Source organism: Penicillium lagena (genome assembly GCF_028827675.1).
Source record: "Penicillium lagena strain IBT 129212 chromosome Unknown utg000006l_segment0_segment0, whole genome shotgun sequence".
Taxonomy (NCBI): Eukaryota; Fungi; Ascomycota; class Eurotiomycetes; order Eurotiales; family Aspergillaceae; genus Penicillium; species Penicillium lagena.
Window position 1 is genome coordinate 1,983,111 of NW_026623227.1, and position 12,445 is coordinate 1,995,555.

Consider the following 12,445-nt stretch of genomic DNA (forward strand, 5'->3'; position numbering starts at 1 on the left):
CGACAGCGAGCATGTCTACCAACCTGGCCCAATGCCAGACTCTGGTCAGGAAAGCCGTTGCAGCCGGTGCCAAGGTTCTTTTGATGACTCTTAAAACTATAAAAATGTGCTGACACCGCACGAGGCACTGTTCCTGCCCGAGGCCTCGGACTATATAGGCTCATCGGCAGCAGAAACAGTTTCACTGGCTCGCTCCGTGGAAGAGAGTGAATTCGTCCTCGGCCTGCAAAAAGAAGCCCAGCAAAAGAACCTCCACATTAATGTTGGAATTCATGAACCGGCCTCGGGCGGCAAAGTCAAGAACACGCTCATCTGGATTGATGATAAGGGAGCAATCACCCAACGCTACCAGAAAGTTCATCTATTTGATGTGGATATTAAGGATGGTCCAGTCCTGAAAGAGAGCTCGTGAGTGATTGGCTCTTCATTATGAGGAATTTTTAACATATGAGATGGCATCTAGGAGTGTGGAGAAAGGACAGGAAATATTGAGTCCTTTCGAAACGCCCGTGGGGCGTGTAGGACTGATGATATGCTTTGATGTAAGTTGATGTCGTTAGTTTATTCCCCGACCGGATTATGCTTAATATTTCTCTATTTAGTTACGATTCCCAGAAATCAGCCTTGCGCTGAAGCGTCAAAATGCTCAGGTTATTACGTATCCATCGGCATTCACAATGCCCACCGGCAAAGCTCATTGGGAGCCTCTCCTTCGAGCAAGAGCTATTGAAACGCAGTCCTACGTGATAGCAGCCGCGCAGTCGGGCCCTCATAACGAAAAGCGACACAGTTATGGTCATTCGATGATTGTCAGCCCATGGGGTGAAGTCGTTGCAAGACTGGGAGAAGAATACCAAGAGCCACAGATTGCTGTTGCCGACATAGATCTAGATCTGGTGGCGAAGATCAAGCGGGAGATGCCCTTGCTCAGGAGGACAGATGTATACCCGGAGGTGTAACATGGGCGAGTCATCGCTATGTTAATGTGTCGCAATGGGAAGAGCCTAACAAGGGAGTGGAGGGGAATATGGTATCGATGGCGTCTCACTGAACTTGAGCTCCTGTAAACGTTTCATACTCTCGCGATCAGAGCCCGAATCTGTGTCTCCTCAATTTTCTTCTTGTTATCCCTCTTCTAGTGGACCTCGAGGTACCGTGGTCAAAGATGATGCCCGTTGTTGACCGGAAGCTTTGGTGCCCAAAGTACATTCGTTATAGTGAAAGTTGACTCTCACATCTATCACTTATAACAGACTGTGGATCACATGAATATCCAGTGTCTGAATATCCAGTGTATGAATCTTCAGTGTCCGAATCTTCAGTGTCCGAATCTTCAGTGTCCGAATCTTCAGTATCCGAATCTTCAGTATCCGAGCCTCCAGTGTCCAAATCTCCAGCGTCCGAATTTTTATTGAAGTCTTCGACTATAGCTGTCGACCGCGGGAGATCGTTGAACCAATCTTGTTCCCGGATCTCAATATCGGTGAGGTATTTAGTAAGAGAATCGACTAAATTGGCGTGACCAACCAATAATCGTAGCTCTTGGTTTGGCCGGGAAGCTTCGATGAGGAGTTTCCGCTGGGCGGCGGAAATAAAATTGTATGCTTGCTTGATTTTAGATTTCCTTCGGTGATAATTCCGGGAAAAAATATCAAAATATGTGCTGATTTTGGGGTTAGATTGATGAAAGGAACGAGGAACGTCCATTGTTGGTGTGATAGCGTCAAAGAGGTAAATAAGTCTGGCGTTTGTATTTGGTGTCTTGTTCAGCCTAAATACTACGCGACTACTTGAAGGGCTATGGTAAATTGACAGTGCCACTTCTAGCTTTTAAACAAATCCCCGCCTCAAAACCATGGACGCAAACATTTATTATTGGAATAATATAACGCACTGTTTCTGTGGTTGTGCGTGAATGTAAAGATTAGTCAAAAAGGTCGTAGATTTAATTGGACTAGAATGCTAGAACAAGTGGAGTATCGCCTCATTTAGGCTTTTCCTACTTTGGTTTTTCCTACTTATAGCCGATTCTGAAATGCATTTGCTACTTTCGACTCCTATGTTGATCTCAAATCCCAATTCCTGTTTTCTTAAGGTTGTCGTGGAGTGTACGTATAATACACCTGCTAAGTTAAAAATTATTGTAATGGCGGCAAGATCATTAACCTCGCCGGCGAGTAATATTGCAGACTAATCTCTCCTACATTCATCATGCTTAGCTAATGACGGAGCTTCATTTACGTTGTTATATTCGTTTATGGAACTCGGGGCTGCTGGTAAGTGCAGCGGCGGACTGATTATCAGCCATGATGTTGGTGATCAGATGAAAGCAGTGTTTTTTTTTGGCTAATAGTATGCAGGAACGCTACCATGTTAACTATCCATAGATTCGGTATTGATTGAGGACATGTTCACTTCTTCCTGTCTTTTGAATTACCAGAATACAGGTTACCCCCGCAAGTCGGGCATCCGAACTTGATGTATTTATCAACAGCGCTAGTGCTAGCCATGGCATGCCAGTGTCGGACCTTTCCATCTCTGAGGCAAAGCAGCTTTTTGACTTTTTGACCTCAATGTGATCCCATATTGCTGTCACACAAGCCCTTTTGCCTACGCTAGAGGTCTCATGAAATAGTTGTCAATCATACATCCGCGCGCATCATCATGCCCTTTGCCATTCCAATCTGGATACAGTGCATATAATGCTGCACTTACACCCTTTTCTAAATCCCAGAGGCTGAAACAAGAGCCGTTTCGGATCAAAGCCGTTGAACCTAGCACCTCAGTTGTTTTCTCAAATATCCACGAAACCAACGATATCGAAAGCGGGCGGTTCTTCCATCAGGCTCACTCTACCAAAATGTCAAAGATCAAGTAGAAAGGACAGCTAATGGCATTATATTTAAGCATTTGGGCATCCCAGCCTAGCAATGGGCAAAATAAGTGGTAAATGACCTTTTGTGCAAAAATTCACCACTCATGATTTGGAGAGGTTCCCAAGCGTTGCTATCATGTTTCAAAAGTATCCTGCCGGCCGGAAGTCTCATTCTAGGTATTTTACCGTAACCACGGAACTAAGAAGGAGAGGTGAAGCCAGAGATTTCGAATGCGCAGGCTATTTCGAATGTATAGTGTAGTCCTTACCACTAGCGAACGATTGGTTATGGAAGTGTTAATTTTTCTTTGTTTTTAAGGCGCCTCCAAATGCTCTTCAAGTGGAGAAGTTGGGCATACAGAGGTTACGTAAATAATAGAGAATGAAATCCAGATGTAGTTACCCAACTTGTTATAATTAGAGGTACCCCTAGAAAAAACGCGGGCGTCTTTGTGGCAAAAATTGATGCCCTTATAGGCGGAAAGGGAAATTTCCAAATTCGGACAATGCTGGATGAGCCGACCTGTACCTACTTGCTAGGACAGAAGATATCAGTCCGCCTTTGAAGAATATCCAAGCAGGCTCTATGCAGGCCGAACCTTTCTAGTTAAACCTACTCCTGCCTGTGTGTAATGATGCTGAATGAAGAGTTTCGTGTATGACGACGGTACCATTAAATGGCTAGAAGGATGGACATTATGGCGAACGCATATATAAGCCCAACTTGCGCCCCCTTTAGCGATTTGAAAACTGCACGTGGATCGAATGGGAAAGCAGCAATGTCGACTATTGAACCCAACACACAACTCGGAGGAAAGGTTGCAGTGGTGACAGGCGGTTCGAGAGGTATACTATGAAGCTAAGCTAGTGTCAGGAAGAGTTGGGTTTACTGACCACGAAAGGTATCGGTGCCGAAATCTGCCGAGCGCTTGCAGGCAGAGGATGCTCCATCGTATTAAACTATGTGTCGAACTCGTCGGCGGAAAAGGCCGATAATCTTGCATCAGAGCTGAAGTCTCAATATGGCACCAAGTGCATTTGTGTCCAAGCAGATATGGCATCGGAAGATGGCCCTAAACTTGTTATTGAAACTGCTAGGGGAGCGTTTAGCCCCAATTTCCAAGTTGATATCATTGTCAACAACGCTGGCTTCGGCGCGAATTTTTCCCTTGAAGAATGTACGGCGGATAACTTCGCGCATATGTATAACCTAAACACCCGCGGTCCTTTGTTTCTGGTGAAGGCTGCCCTCCCTTATCTGCCTCACGACCGCAGCGGAAGGGTCATCAACATCTCCAGTGTGGCGAGTAGTTTGGGCGCCCCTGGTCACTCCATTTATGGCGGCACAAAGGCGGCTCTGGAGAGCATGACAAGAACGTGGTCTAGGGAGCTGGCGGAGAGAGCTACAGTTAATTCTATCAATCCGGGTATGTGAACGCCTTGCTCGTTTGCTTTAATTACTTACCAAGTGTCTAGGTCCTGTAGCGACAGACCTTTGGGACGCTGCATCGCCAGAGTTGAAAGCGAACATCTCCACTCTAAATATGATGACCCCTTTGGCGGCGGTGAGGAAGGGAATCGATAGGGCAGACGTGGTAGAAGAAGCCCAATCACAGGGAGGTCGATCGGCATATGCCAATGAAATTGCCGCGCTAGTTGCCCTTCTGTGCAGTCCTGACTCTGCCTGGTCCACCGGGAGTGTTCTCTGCGCAAACGGTGGGATGAGATTTAGCTACTAGTCGCTATCTCTTTGCAGACGTTAATAAATTGTGTATGTTTGACTGACAATGATATTTATCAAAGTTATTCACTGTGAAAAACTACTTCTATTTTGTACTGCTTTCCCGCAGCATACCGATTATTGAATCTCTCTCATGTAGTTCACGTAGAGTCTCATATAGAATTTGCATACCATCGCAATGCCCGTCCCTCAACTAAGCCTTGTTGGGAGAAGAGATATGGAGGAGAAAAGAAACTACTACATGAAAGCCGGTTCAATGAAAATAGAGTAGTACAGTAGGATTCAACGACAATGGGAGATAGCGGACAAAAGAAAGAAAACATGCAATAAGCGAGTCTAAGAAAAGAACCGAAGGATAAATCCGCGACTTAGCACAGGCATCAACCGAAAATAGGCCCTTTCCACTCTCTATGTACAGTGTACAGATTAAAACCCTGCATTTCATGCGTTTATTTCTGGACCTTGGTTGGGTCCTCCAGAATGCCTTCAGCCTCCAGCCGCCGACGAGCTTCTTCCAGAGCCCACGTTTGTATCCTATTGCAGCAGTCAGTCAGCATGGTTCTTTCGAGGTCTCGCTGCGGTTTCGCAAAAGTGATGGGTGCGGCAACAAGGGGAACAAGGAGAACATACGAGGTGTCCGGCTTGAACACGTATGCGACGCCAGCAACAACCAGGCTGCCAATGAATCCCCAGTACCAGACGCCTTCCCAGCCCTCCTTCTCGTACTTCTGGCCGGGCTTGACACCGAACAGCCAGCCGGTTGGGGGATCGTAGTGGTCACCGTGGTCCGCGGCGCGCAGGTTGCTCCTGGTCGAGAAGGCCTGGATGTTCTGGGGCCTGCGGAGCAGGCAGCGAGAGCGGAGCATTTGCGACACTGGCCGAGCCACCATTTTGAGGGTTGTAGAGGAGAGTGGCCGTTGACAAAGCGGACACGAAGATGAGCGGGAAGAACCGGGGGTAGGGGAGCTCTGGGATCGAGGACGCGAAGGGCGGAAACAAGTCGCCCAGTCTATGGTCGAGGCGCTCAATATCCCAATTGACGGTGGTGGACCTTGACGCTGTGGTTGGGAGCGGCAAGGAGGTGGAGGGGTTGGAGTTGATGTTCGATTGAAGCCGTGCAAGCCGATGGAGACCGGGTTTACCGCTAGTCCCGTTGGGGCGATTTTTGCTGGCCGCCTTCCGCCCTGATATTTCAGGCCAAGATTAATGCCTCGCCGTTCAGGCGGCATATTCAGGCATCAAATGATACGCGTCGCGTCTTCCTCTTTCCTGGCCAATCCGTCCCCACCTGAACAACAACCCTGACCCAGTACATAACTATCGCATTCACAAACAGCTGGTATGCGGAAACTTTCCTCCATTCGACAATTCTTTTCCATTGCTGACTAGGATCCACCCCAAGCTTGCCACGAGAATGTATTCTTACCCATTTTGAGCTCTCTTGCGATTGGATACTGCCAGATGAAGCCATGGCCGGGAACGACAGCTCCTTTCCCGTATCTTCCAACTCCCGCAGAGCTTTAAACGCCTTCCGCTTCACCAATGAGCAAGACACCACTACAACTTCGAAGGATGGGGTGAAACCAGCCCACGACAACAAGGAGAACCAAAGCTCGTGGTTAAATGGAGTGGTGGACCCGATGCAGACATCACCCGACAAGACCAACGCTGAAGCTCCTGCTCCAGCAGTTCCCGAAAAGGACTCGAAGCCCATCAAGGAGTGCCCACAGACTCCCGGGAACCGAATTCCTCTCGCGGACTTGATCAGCAACGCCGAGGACGCTTTTGATCCCGCTCCAGGCCCGGAAGTGACGCCGGTCGACCATGTCATCTGGCAACATGTTCCTGTCAGCTCGAACCCGGATACCTCATCACAGACCCCGGCGGGTCGTCGCAGAAAGCGGCGCCATGGCTCCTCGTCTCCGAGCTCTCCTTCCGACGGCAACTCGAAAAAGGCGCAAAAAGAGCCATTGGACCTCCAGTCAATACAGGCTCTGTTTAAGACACCCCAGCATGATCTGGCTACCGAGTTGTGGAATAACTATATGGACAAGAACATGGTCAATGGCTCCGAGCAACTTCCACCACCCCGCCTCGGAAACCTTCTCTCATCATCACCTCAAACACCGGCTTCGGGCAGAACCAGCCGAGATTCTTCGGGCTTGAGGCGATCCATAAGTTGTGCAGCGGAATGGCCCACCTCACGCGCGAAGAGAAGACGCGTCAACAAACAAGATCCCGGTTCCAACCGTGGCATCTTCGGGCGTACAAACAGCGATGTCCTTGACTCGGGTAAAGCAAAGTCGTCGAGGATCAATCTATTGCTTGAGCAGATTGAACAGAGTCTACGACCTGCTCCGTCTGCTGGAATGGCACCGCCCAATTCTTCCCCTCTGCGACAGCGAATGGATGCTAGGCGATGTCGCTCGTCGTCTCCGACGGTGGATAGGAAGCATGCTGGAGATCCTGGAGCAGCCAATGACGGCCTCCCACCCCATGTCCCTGGCGATGATTTTAATGTTGATCAGAAGACTGCCTTCCAAGACTCTTCGTCCGAGTTTGGGGATGATGACCTGGATCAGGAGTTCCTCGACTTGGCCCAAGCCTCCGCTGATCCGTTCATAGCGCCGGCGAGGGCGCCTGCATCTGGGCGTCAAGAATTCGACTCATTCGGATCCTCAGGCTGGTCAGCTCTTGCAAATCAACAGTCCCAATCGTGGCGGCCGAAGGGGCCCGTTGTACCTGAGGAAAAAGCTCCTAGTGGCGAACCAAAACATGATGATTCAGACGACTTCGACGATGACGAATACGGGGACTTTCCAGGCAGCCTGCAGGATGTTCTTGCAGCATGCGATGCAAAGCCCAGCTCGATCCATGAGACGAAACCAACTACCAAAGAAAACCCATATTTCAAGAGTTCTGGGTCGGTCACTGTTGGCGCAGGCGCTAACTTATCAGACGGAATACCGCAGAAGACATCTGTGAAACCTGATCCGGAATCCTCTGACGACGAGTTTGACGACGATGATTTTGATTTAGAGGCAATTGAACAGACTATGAAGCAGACGGGTGAAAATGGGCAGGACTATGTGTGTCACTCTTAGTGGGTTTACCTCTAGATATGTGCTAAGACAATTATACATAGAACATGAAAGGCCGACAGGCCATCAAACGTCATCAAATCGTTGACATTGTCGAGAACACGTATGTTACTCCGAAAGGACGTACTCAACCAGAGCAGGTCTGCACTCTCCTGTATCCGCCCAGAAGCTATTTCAGCAACTGACGCTGGGAGCAGGTACTACTCGTCGAGGACGAGAAGACCAAATGTCGCAAGGTCATTGTGCTGCGCGAATCCTGGTTCGACACGCCCTGCAGTAAAGACTCGTACATTCACCTGGTCGGCGACTTCGATGTAACGGGCCAGTGCATTGTGGACAACTCTCAAAACATGGTCATCTTGCATCCTGATCACCTCATCTCCGCCACTGTTGTGGCAGACTCGATAGACTGCCAGCGCCGCGCTGTACTTCAGGACCGTGTCAAAGCCTTTGGTGCTCTCGAGAAACCACAGGCTTTCGGAATGTTTTTGCATGAAATATTCCAAGAAGCCCTGAAAGCTAATCAATGGAATACGGAAGCCCTACGATCGCTGGTTGAAACCGTTATGCAGAGGCATGTGGAGGACCTACACGCGATTCAGATGAGTATACCTCAAGTTGTTGAGGAGATCATGGGCAAGATGCCCACTATCCAAGCGTGGGCAGACGCCTTTGTTCAGACCAAGCCACAGGCACGTTTTCGCCTAATGAATGATTGGATGCCTGCTGATCAGCCAATAGGCCAACTCGATGGTTGAGGACCGCAATAGCTCGAAGCTCAATCTGAGTATCACTAAATTGCTTGAAGTTGAGGAGCACGTCTGGTCTCCGATGTATGGGCTTAAGGGCAATATCGATGCCACGGTGCAGATTGCTTGTCGCGAGAAGGACATAGAAAAAAACCTCGTTGTTCCGCTCGAGCTCAAAACAGGCAAGAGGGACACGAACCAGGCCCATAGAGCACAAACGGCCCTATATACCTTACTTCTTTCTGACCGTTATGGTGCGTCCCAGGTGGTTTCCCGGAACCTAAGTTACTTGCTGACACTGGCTGTAGACGTCGAGGTCACATTTGGGATCCTGTACTATCTTGAAGTGTCTAGGACTCTCAGCATTCGTGGCATTCGACACGAGCTCCAACAAATGATCCAGCAGCGAAACCGGCTCGCTGGCTATGTTCGTGAGCGCTTCCAGCTTCCACCCATGCTTAAGAAAGCTCGCATGTGCAATAACTGCTATGCGAAGACACCGTGCCTCATCTATCACAAGCTGAGCGAGGACGGCAATGGTGAAACAAGCGCTCTAGGTGACGACTTTGATGCCGCTGTCGGCCATCTCAACCGGCAGGATAGCGATTTCTTCCGCAAGTGGGATGAGCTGCTAACCAAGGAGGAAGGCAATTTGGTCAAGGCCCGCCGAGAGCTGTGGACATTGTTGAGCAACGAGCGGGAGTCTCTGGGTCGGTGCTTTGGAGATCTTTTGATTGATCCGAGGTCTGCATGCGAAGATAACAACGCCACCAAAATTAACCGCTATCGCTATACTTTCCTCAAACGACAGGCATCTCCCAACTTCACTTTTACAGAATCACAGATTTCTGTCGGTGAGCCCATCGTCGTGTCTGATGAGAAAGGCCATTTTGCGCTCGCAAATGGCTATGTGGTGCATGTGAGCCGGACGCATATCACTGTCGCTGTGGACAGGAAGTTGCACAATGCGAGAGCACGAGCAGCTGACTTCGACCCCGTCATGAACCAGTCATTCAAGGGCATCATGGAAGTTGGCAGAGATCCTAATGATGCTGCTTCGGAGGGCCTTGGGGAACAGGTGATTTACCGAATCGATAAGGATGAGTTTAGCAATGGCATGGCCACTGTTCGCAACAATCTCATCTGTATGATGGACAACAACTTGTTTCAATCAAGACAACTGAGGCGGCTCATCATCGAGGGTCAAGCGCCTGTCTTCAAGACCTCTTCCACGCAATACACCATCTCTGGGCCCGACAGCCTAAACGTCGATCAGAAGCAGGCGATCGAGAAAGTTATGAGTGCCAAGGACTATGCCTTGGTTCTAGGTATGCCTGGGACCGGCAAGACAACCACCATCTCGCATATAATTCGCGCGCTAGTGGCCCAAGGAAAGAGTGTTCTCCTTACGTCTTATACGCACACCGCAGTGGACAACATCTTGCTAAAGATCCGAGACGACAATATCCGCATTCTGCGTCTTGGTGCTCCAGCTAAAATCCATCCAGACGTGCAACAGTTTGCTGATCTGGAAGCGATTCCGAAAACGACCATCGAAGAGCTCAAGGATTCGTATGAGAAGCCGCAAGTGGTAGCCACTACCTGTCTGGGTGTCAACAAAAACATCTTCAATCAGCGCATCTTTGACTATTGCATCGTCGACGAAGCCTCGCAAATTACACTTCCGGTCTGCGTGGGCCCGATCCGCATGGCAAGGACGTTCATTCTCGTCGGTGACCACTATCAACTACCGCCACTTGTGCAGAACAAAGCAGCCCAGGAAGGAGGACTTGATGTCAGTCTTTTCAAGCTGCTCTCTGACGCGCAACCGGGCTCCGTGATCAACTTGGAACACCAATACCGCATGTGCGAGGAGGTTATGCTGCTCTCCAACACACTGATCTACTCGGGTCGGCTGAAATGTGGAACGCCCGAGGTTGCAGCGCGATCACTGGAGGTTCCGAATATCAAGGCCCTTGAGCAGTTCCATGCCGATGATTCTAATTCCTCTCAAAGACAAGTCTGTTTGGGCACAGCGCAGGGAAGCTGCTGGCTCCGAGATCTGGTCGAGCCATCCGCCAAGACCCGACTCGTGAACACCGATCCTCTCGGCACCGCAGCCCGCGAATCTGCACAGGGCCAGCGCATAGTGAACCACGTGGAGACCATCCTCTGTGCGCAACTCGTCGAGGCATTCATCGCCTGCGGGATCCCCGCTCGCGATATCGGCGTCATCACCTTCTACCGCAGTCAGCTCTCTCTCCTCCGCCAGCGTCTCCGTCGCTACACGCCCGAGCTGGAGATGCACACGACCGACAAATTCCAAGGTCGTGACAAGGAAATCGTGATCCTGAGCTGCGTCCGCAGCAACTCCGATAACCACGTCGGCGAGCTCCTCCGCGACTGGCGCCGCGTCAATGTCGCATTCACCCGCGCGCGCACAAAGCTCCTCGTCGTCGGCAGCAGATCCACCCTGCGCGACGGCAATGAGCTTCTGTGCAAATACGTCCGTCTGGTCGAAGGAAACGGCTGGGTCTACAATCTGCCCCCTGGCGCCGCAGACAACCACGTCTTCCAGCCGGCAGCAACCGATGCTATAGAGGGGCAAACTCCTGACTCTACGGAGGGTAATAAGCACAGTCCCAGCTCGAAACTGAAGAAGTCTCCGGCCTCGCGGGATCCTCTGAGTCCACTGGGTTCTCGACAGCCTGCTAGCAGCAACAGTCTTCGAATGCCGCCGAAGAAAGGTGCCAAGTTTTTGAGTGGCAATACCGTACTTGGGAACAAACCTATTCTTCAGGACATCGTGAATGATATTACGGGCTGAGTGTCTGTATATGATTGCAATGGATGGGGGTTGATACAAATGTAGCCAATAGCTTTCCATTCTAAGTGGCTCCACTACCTAATTAACTATCTTTCTCGTTATACCCAGTCAAACAGCAAATCTCTAAATTCAACTAGAGAGGTAGTTAGTGGTCTAGCGCTATGAGGGTCTTCCGTTCTCTTCCAAATTCACACACAATTGGTCCAACTATCCTTGTTATGATCATATATTCCTCAGTTCTAATATAACAAGCTTATCAGAAAGAAACAGGAAATGCTATACAAAAGGCTTTTGGACATATGCAGGTGATATATGGTTTCCCATGAGATCCACTGGATGGAATGGAGTAGTACAAGCCGAAGAATGGAGAATTGTCGGTCATCATCACTTCAACGTCGGTGATTCTTGCGCCAGGTATCAAAAGCTTCCTGCCACGTCGCAGAAGAGTCACTGCATCGCTCAGTCACCAACCCCCACGTTCTTGCCCGGATTATTTCCTCGACGGTGCGCTGGTTGCGCACCAGGTTCGCCAGAGACTCCGTCCTGGCCTCCCGAGGAAAGAAACGAGCCGAGTATGGATCCAGCCGTTCATCTACGACTCGCTCGCGATCCTTGGCGGATTCAGTCTGTCGAAGGATCAAGTCCGGATCATCTGGATCGGGACTCGTGGCGACTCCAGCACAGTAGTTGAGAACGTCAGATCGGGTCTGCCATGACGGGAACAGGACATTGTTTTTGAGGGACTGGCATGCGGTGGGATCTATTGCTTTTCGGGTCCGAGAGCCCGTTTGCCGCGAAGCGGTGGAGGACGGGTCAAAGCCTGCTTGGGCAGGAGTGACCAGGGCGTTTAGGTTCTGCGTTATTGAATCATCTATGGTCGATCTGGAGAGACGAAGGAAGTCTGAGCGAGAAAAAAAAGGCGTCAGTAGGTCACAAAAGAAGTATGTGGCTTGCTTTCTGAGACAAACCTCGAAGCAGCCTCTCATCAAAACAGAACTGAGGAGTTAGCGCTGGAGCCTCCGTCGACGAAGCTTGTGCCATCTTGCCACTAGCTGCCTCCCCCGAGTCTCGACCTGGTTTGAACTTGGTAGCCCAGAACCACTCCAGTTTGGATGGATAGGAAGAAGTAATGGCAGAAACAATGCCAAGGTG

At 50.1% G+C, this 12,445-nt stretch overlaps 6 protein-coding genes across 6 annotated transcripts; 3 read left to right on the plus strand and 3 right to left on the minus strand.

The window, feature by feature from the left end:
• Positions 1-11: 11 nt before the first annotated feature.
• Positions 12-959, plus strand: N7510_008928 (carbon-nitrogen hydrolase family protein; the record flags this gene model as incomplete). The annotated part of the gene is made up of 4 exons (XM_056980853.1): positions 12-74; positions 125-408; positions 464-542; positions 603-959. The coding sequence occupies 4 exons, from the start codon at positions 12-14 to the stop codon at positions 957-959; spliced, it is 783 nt and encodes a 260-aa protein (XP_056831062.1).
• Positions 960-1,212: 253 nt separating this feature from the next.
• Positions 1,213-1,707, minus strand: N7510_008929 (uncharacterized protein; the record flags this gene model as incomplete). Its single annotated transcript, XM_056980854.1, has 1 exon — positions 1,213-1,707. One exon carries the CDS (start codon positions 1,705-1,707, stop codon positions 1,213-1,215), a length of 495 nt encoding a protein of 164 aa, XP_056831063.1.
• Positions 1,708-3,929: 2,222 nt separating this feature from the next.
• On the plus strand, positions 3,930-4,614 carry N7510_008930 (SDR family NAD(P)-dependent oxidoreductase; the record flags this gene model as incomplete). The annotated part of the gene is made up of 2 exons (XM_056980855.1): positions 3,930-4,302; positions 4,352-4,614. The coding sequence occupies 2 exons, from the start codon at positions 3,930-3,932 to the stop codon at positions 4,612-4,614; spliced, it is 636 nt and encodes a 211-aa protein (XP_056831064.1).
• Positions 4,615-5,065: 451 nt separating this feature from the next.
• N7510_008931 (uncharacterized protein) lies at positions 5,066-5,506 on the minus strand (the record flags this gene model as incomplete). The annotated part of the gene is made up of 1 exon (XM_056980856.1): positions 5,066-5,506. The coding sequence occupies one exon, from the start codon at positions 5,504-5,506 to the stop codon at positions 5,066-5,068; it is 441 nt and encodes a 146-aa protein (XP_056831065.1).
• Positions 5,507-6,085: 579 nt separating this feature from the next.
• Positions 6,086-11,293, plus strand: N7510_008932 (bifunctional ATP-dependent DNA helicase/ssDNA endodeoxyribonuclease DNA2; the record flags this gene model as incomplete). Its single annotated transcript, XM_056980857.1, has 5 exons — positions 6,086-7,705; positions 7,762-7,857; positions 7,915-8,409; positions 8,459-8,720; positions 8,775-11,293. The coding sequence occupies 5 exons, from the start codon at positions 6,086-6,088 to the stop codon at positions 11,291-11,293; spliced, it is 4,992 nt and encodes a 1,663-aa protein (XP_056831066.1).
• A 389-nt stretch (positions 11,294-11,682) lies between these two features.
• N7510_008933 (MIX23 family protein) lies at positions 11,683-12,334 on the minus strand (the record flags this gene model as incomplete). Its single annotated transcript, XM_056980858.1, has 2 exons — positions 11,683-12,194; positions 12,262-12,334. The coding sequence occupies 2 exons, from the start codon at positions 12,332-12,334 to the stop codon at positions 11,683-11,685; spliced, it is 585 nt and encodes a 194-aa protein (XP_056831067.1).
• Between the last annotated feature and the right edge of the window lie 111 nt (positions 12,335-12,445).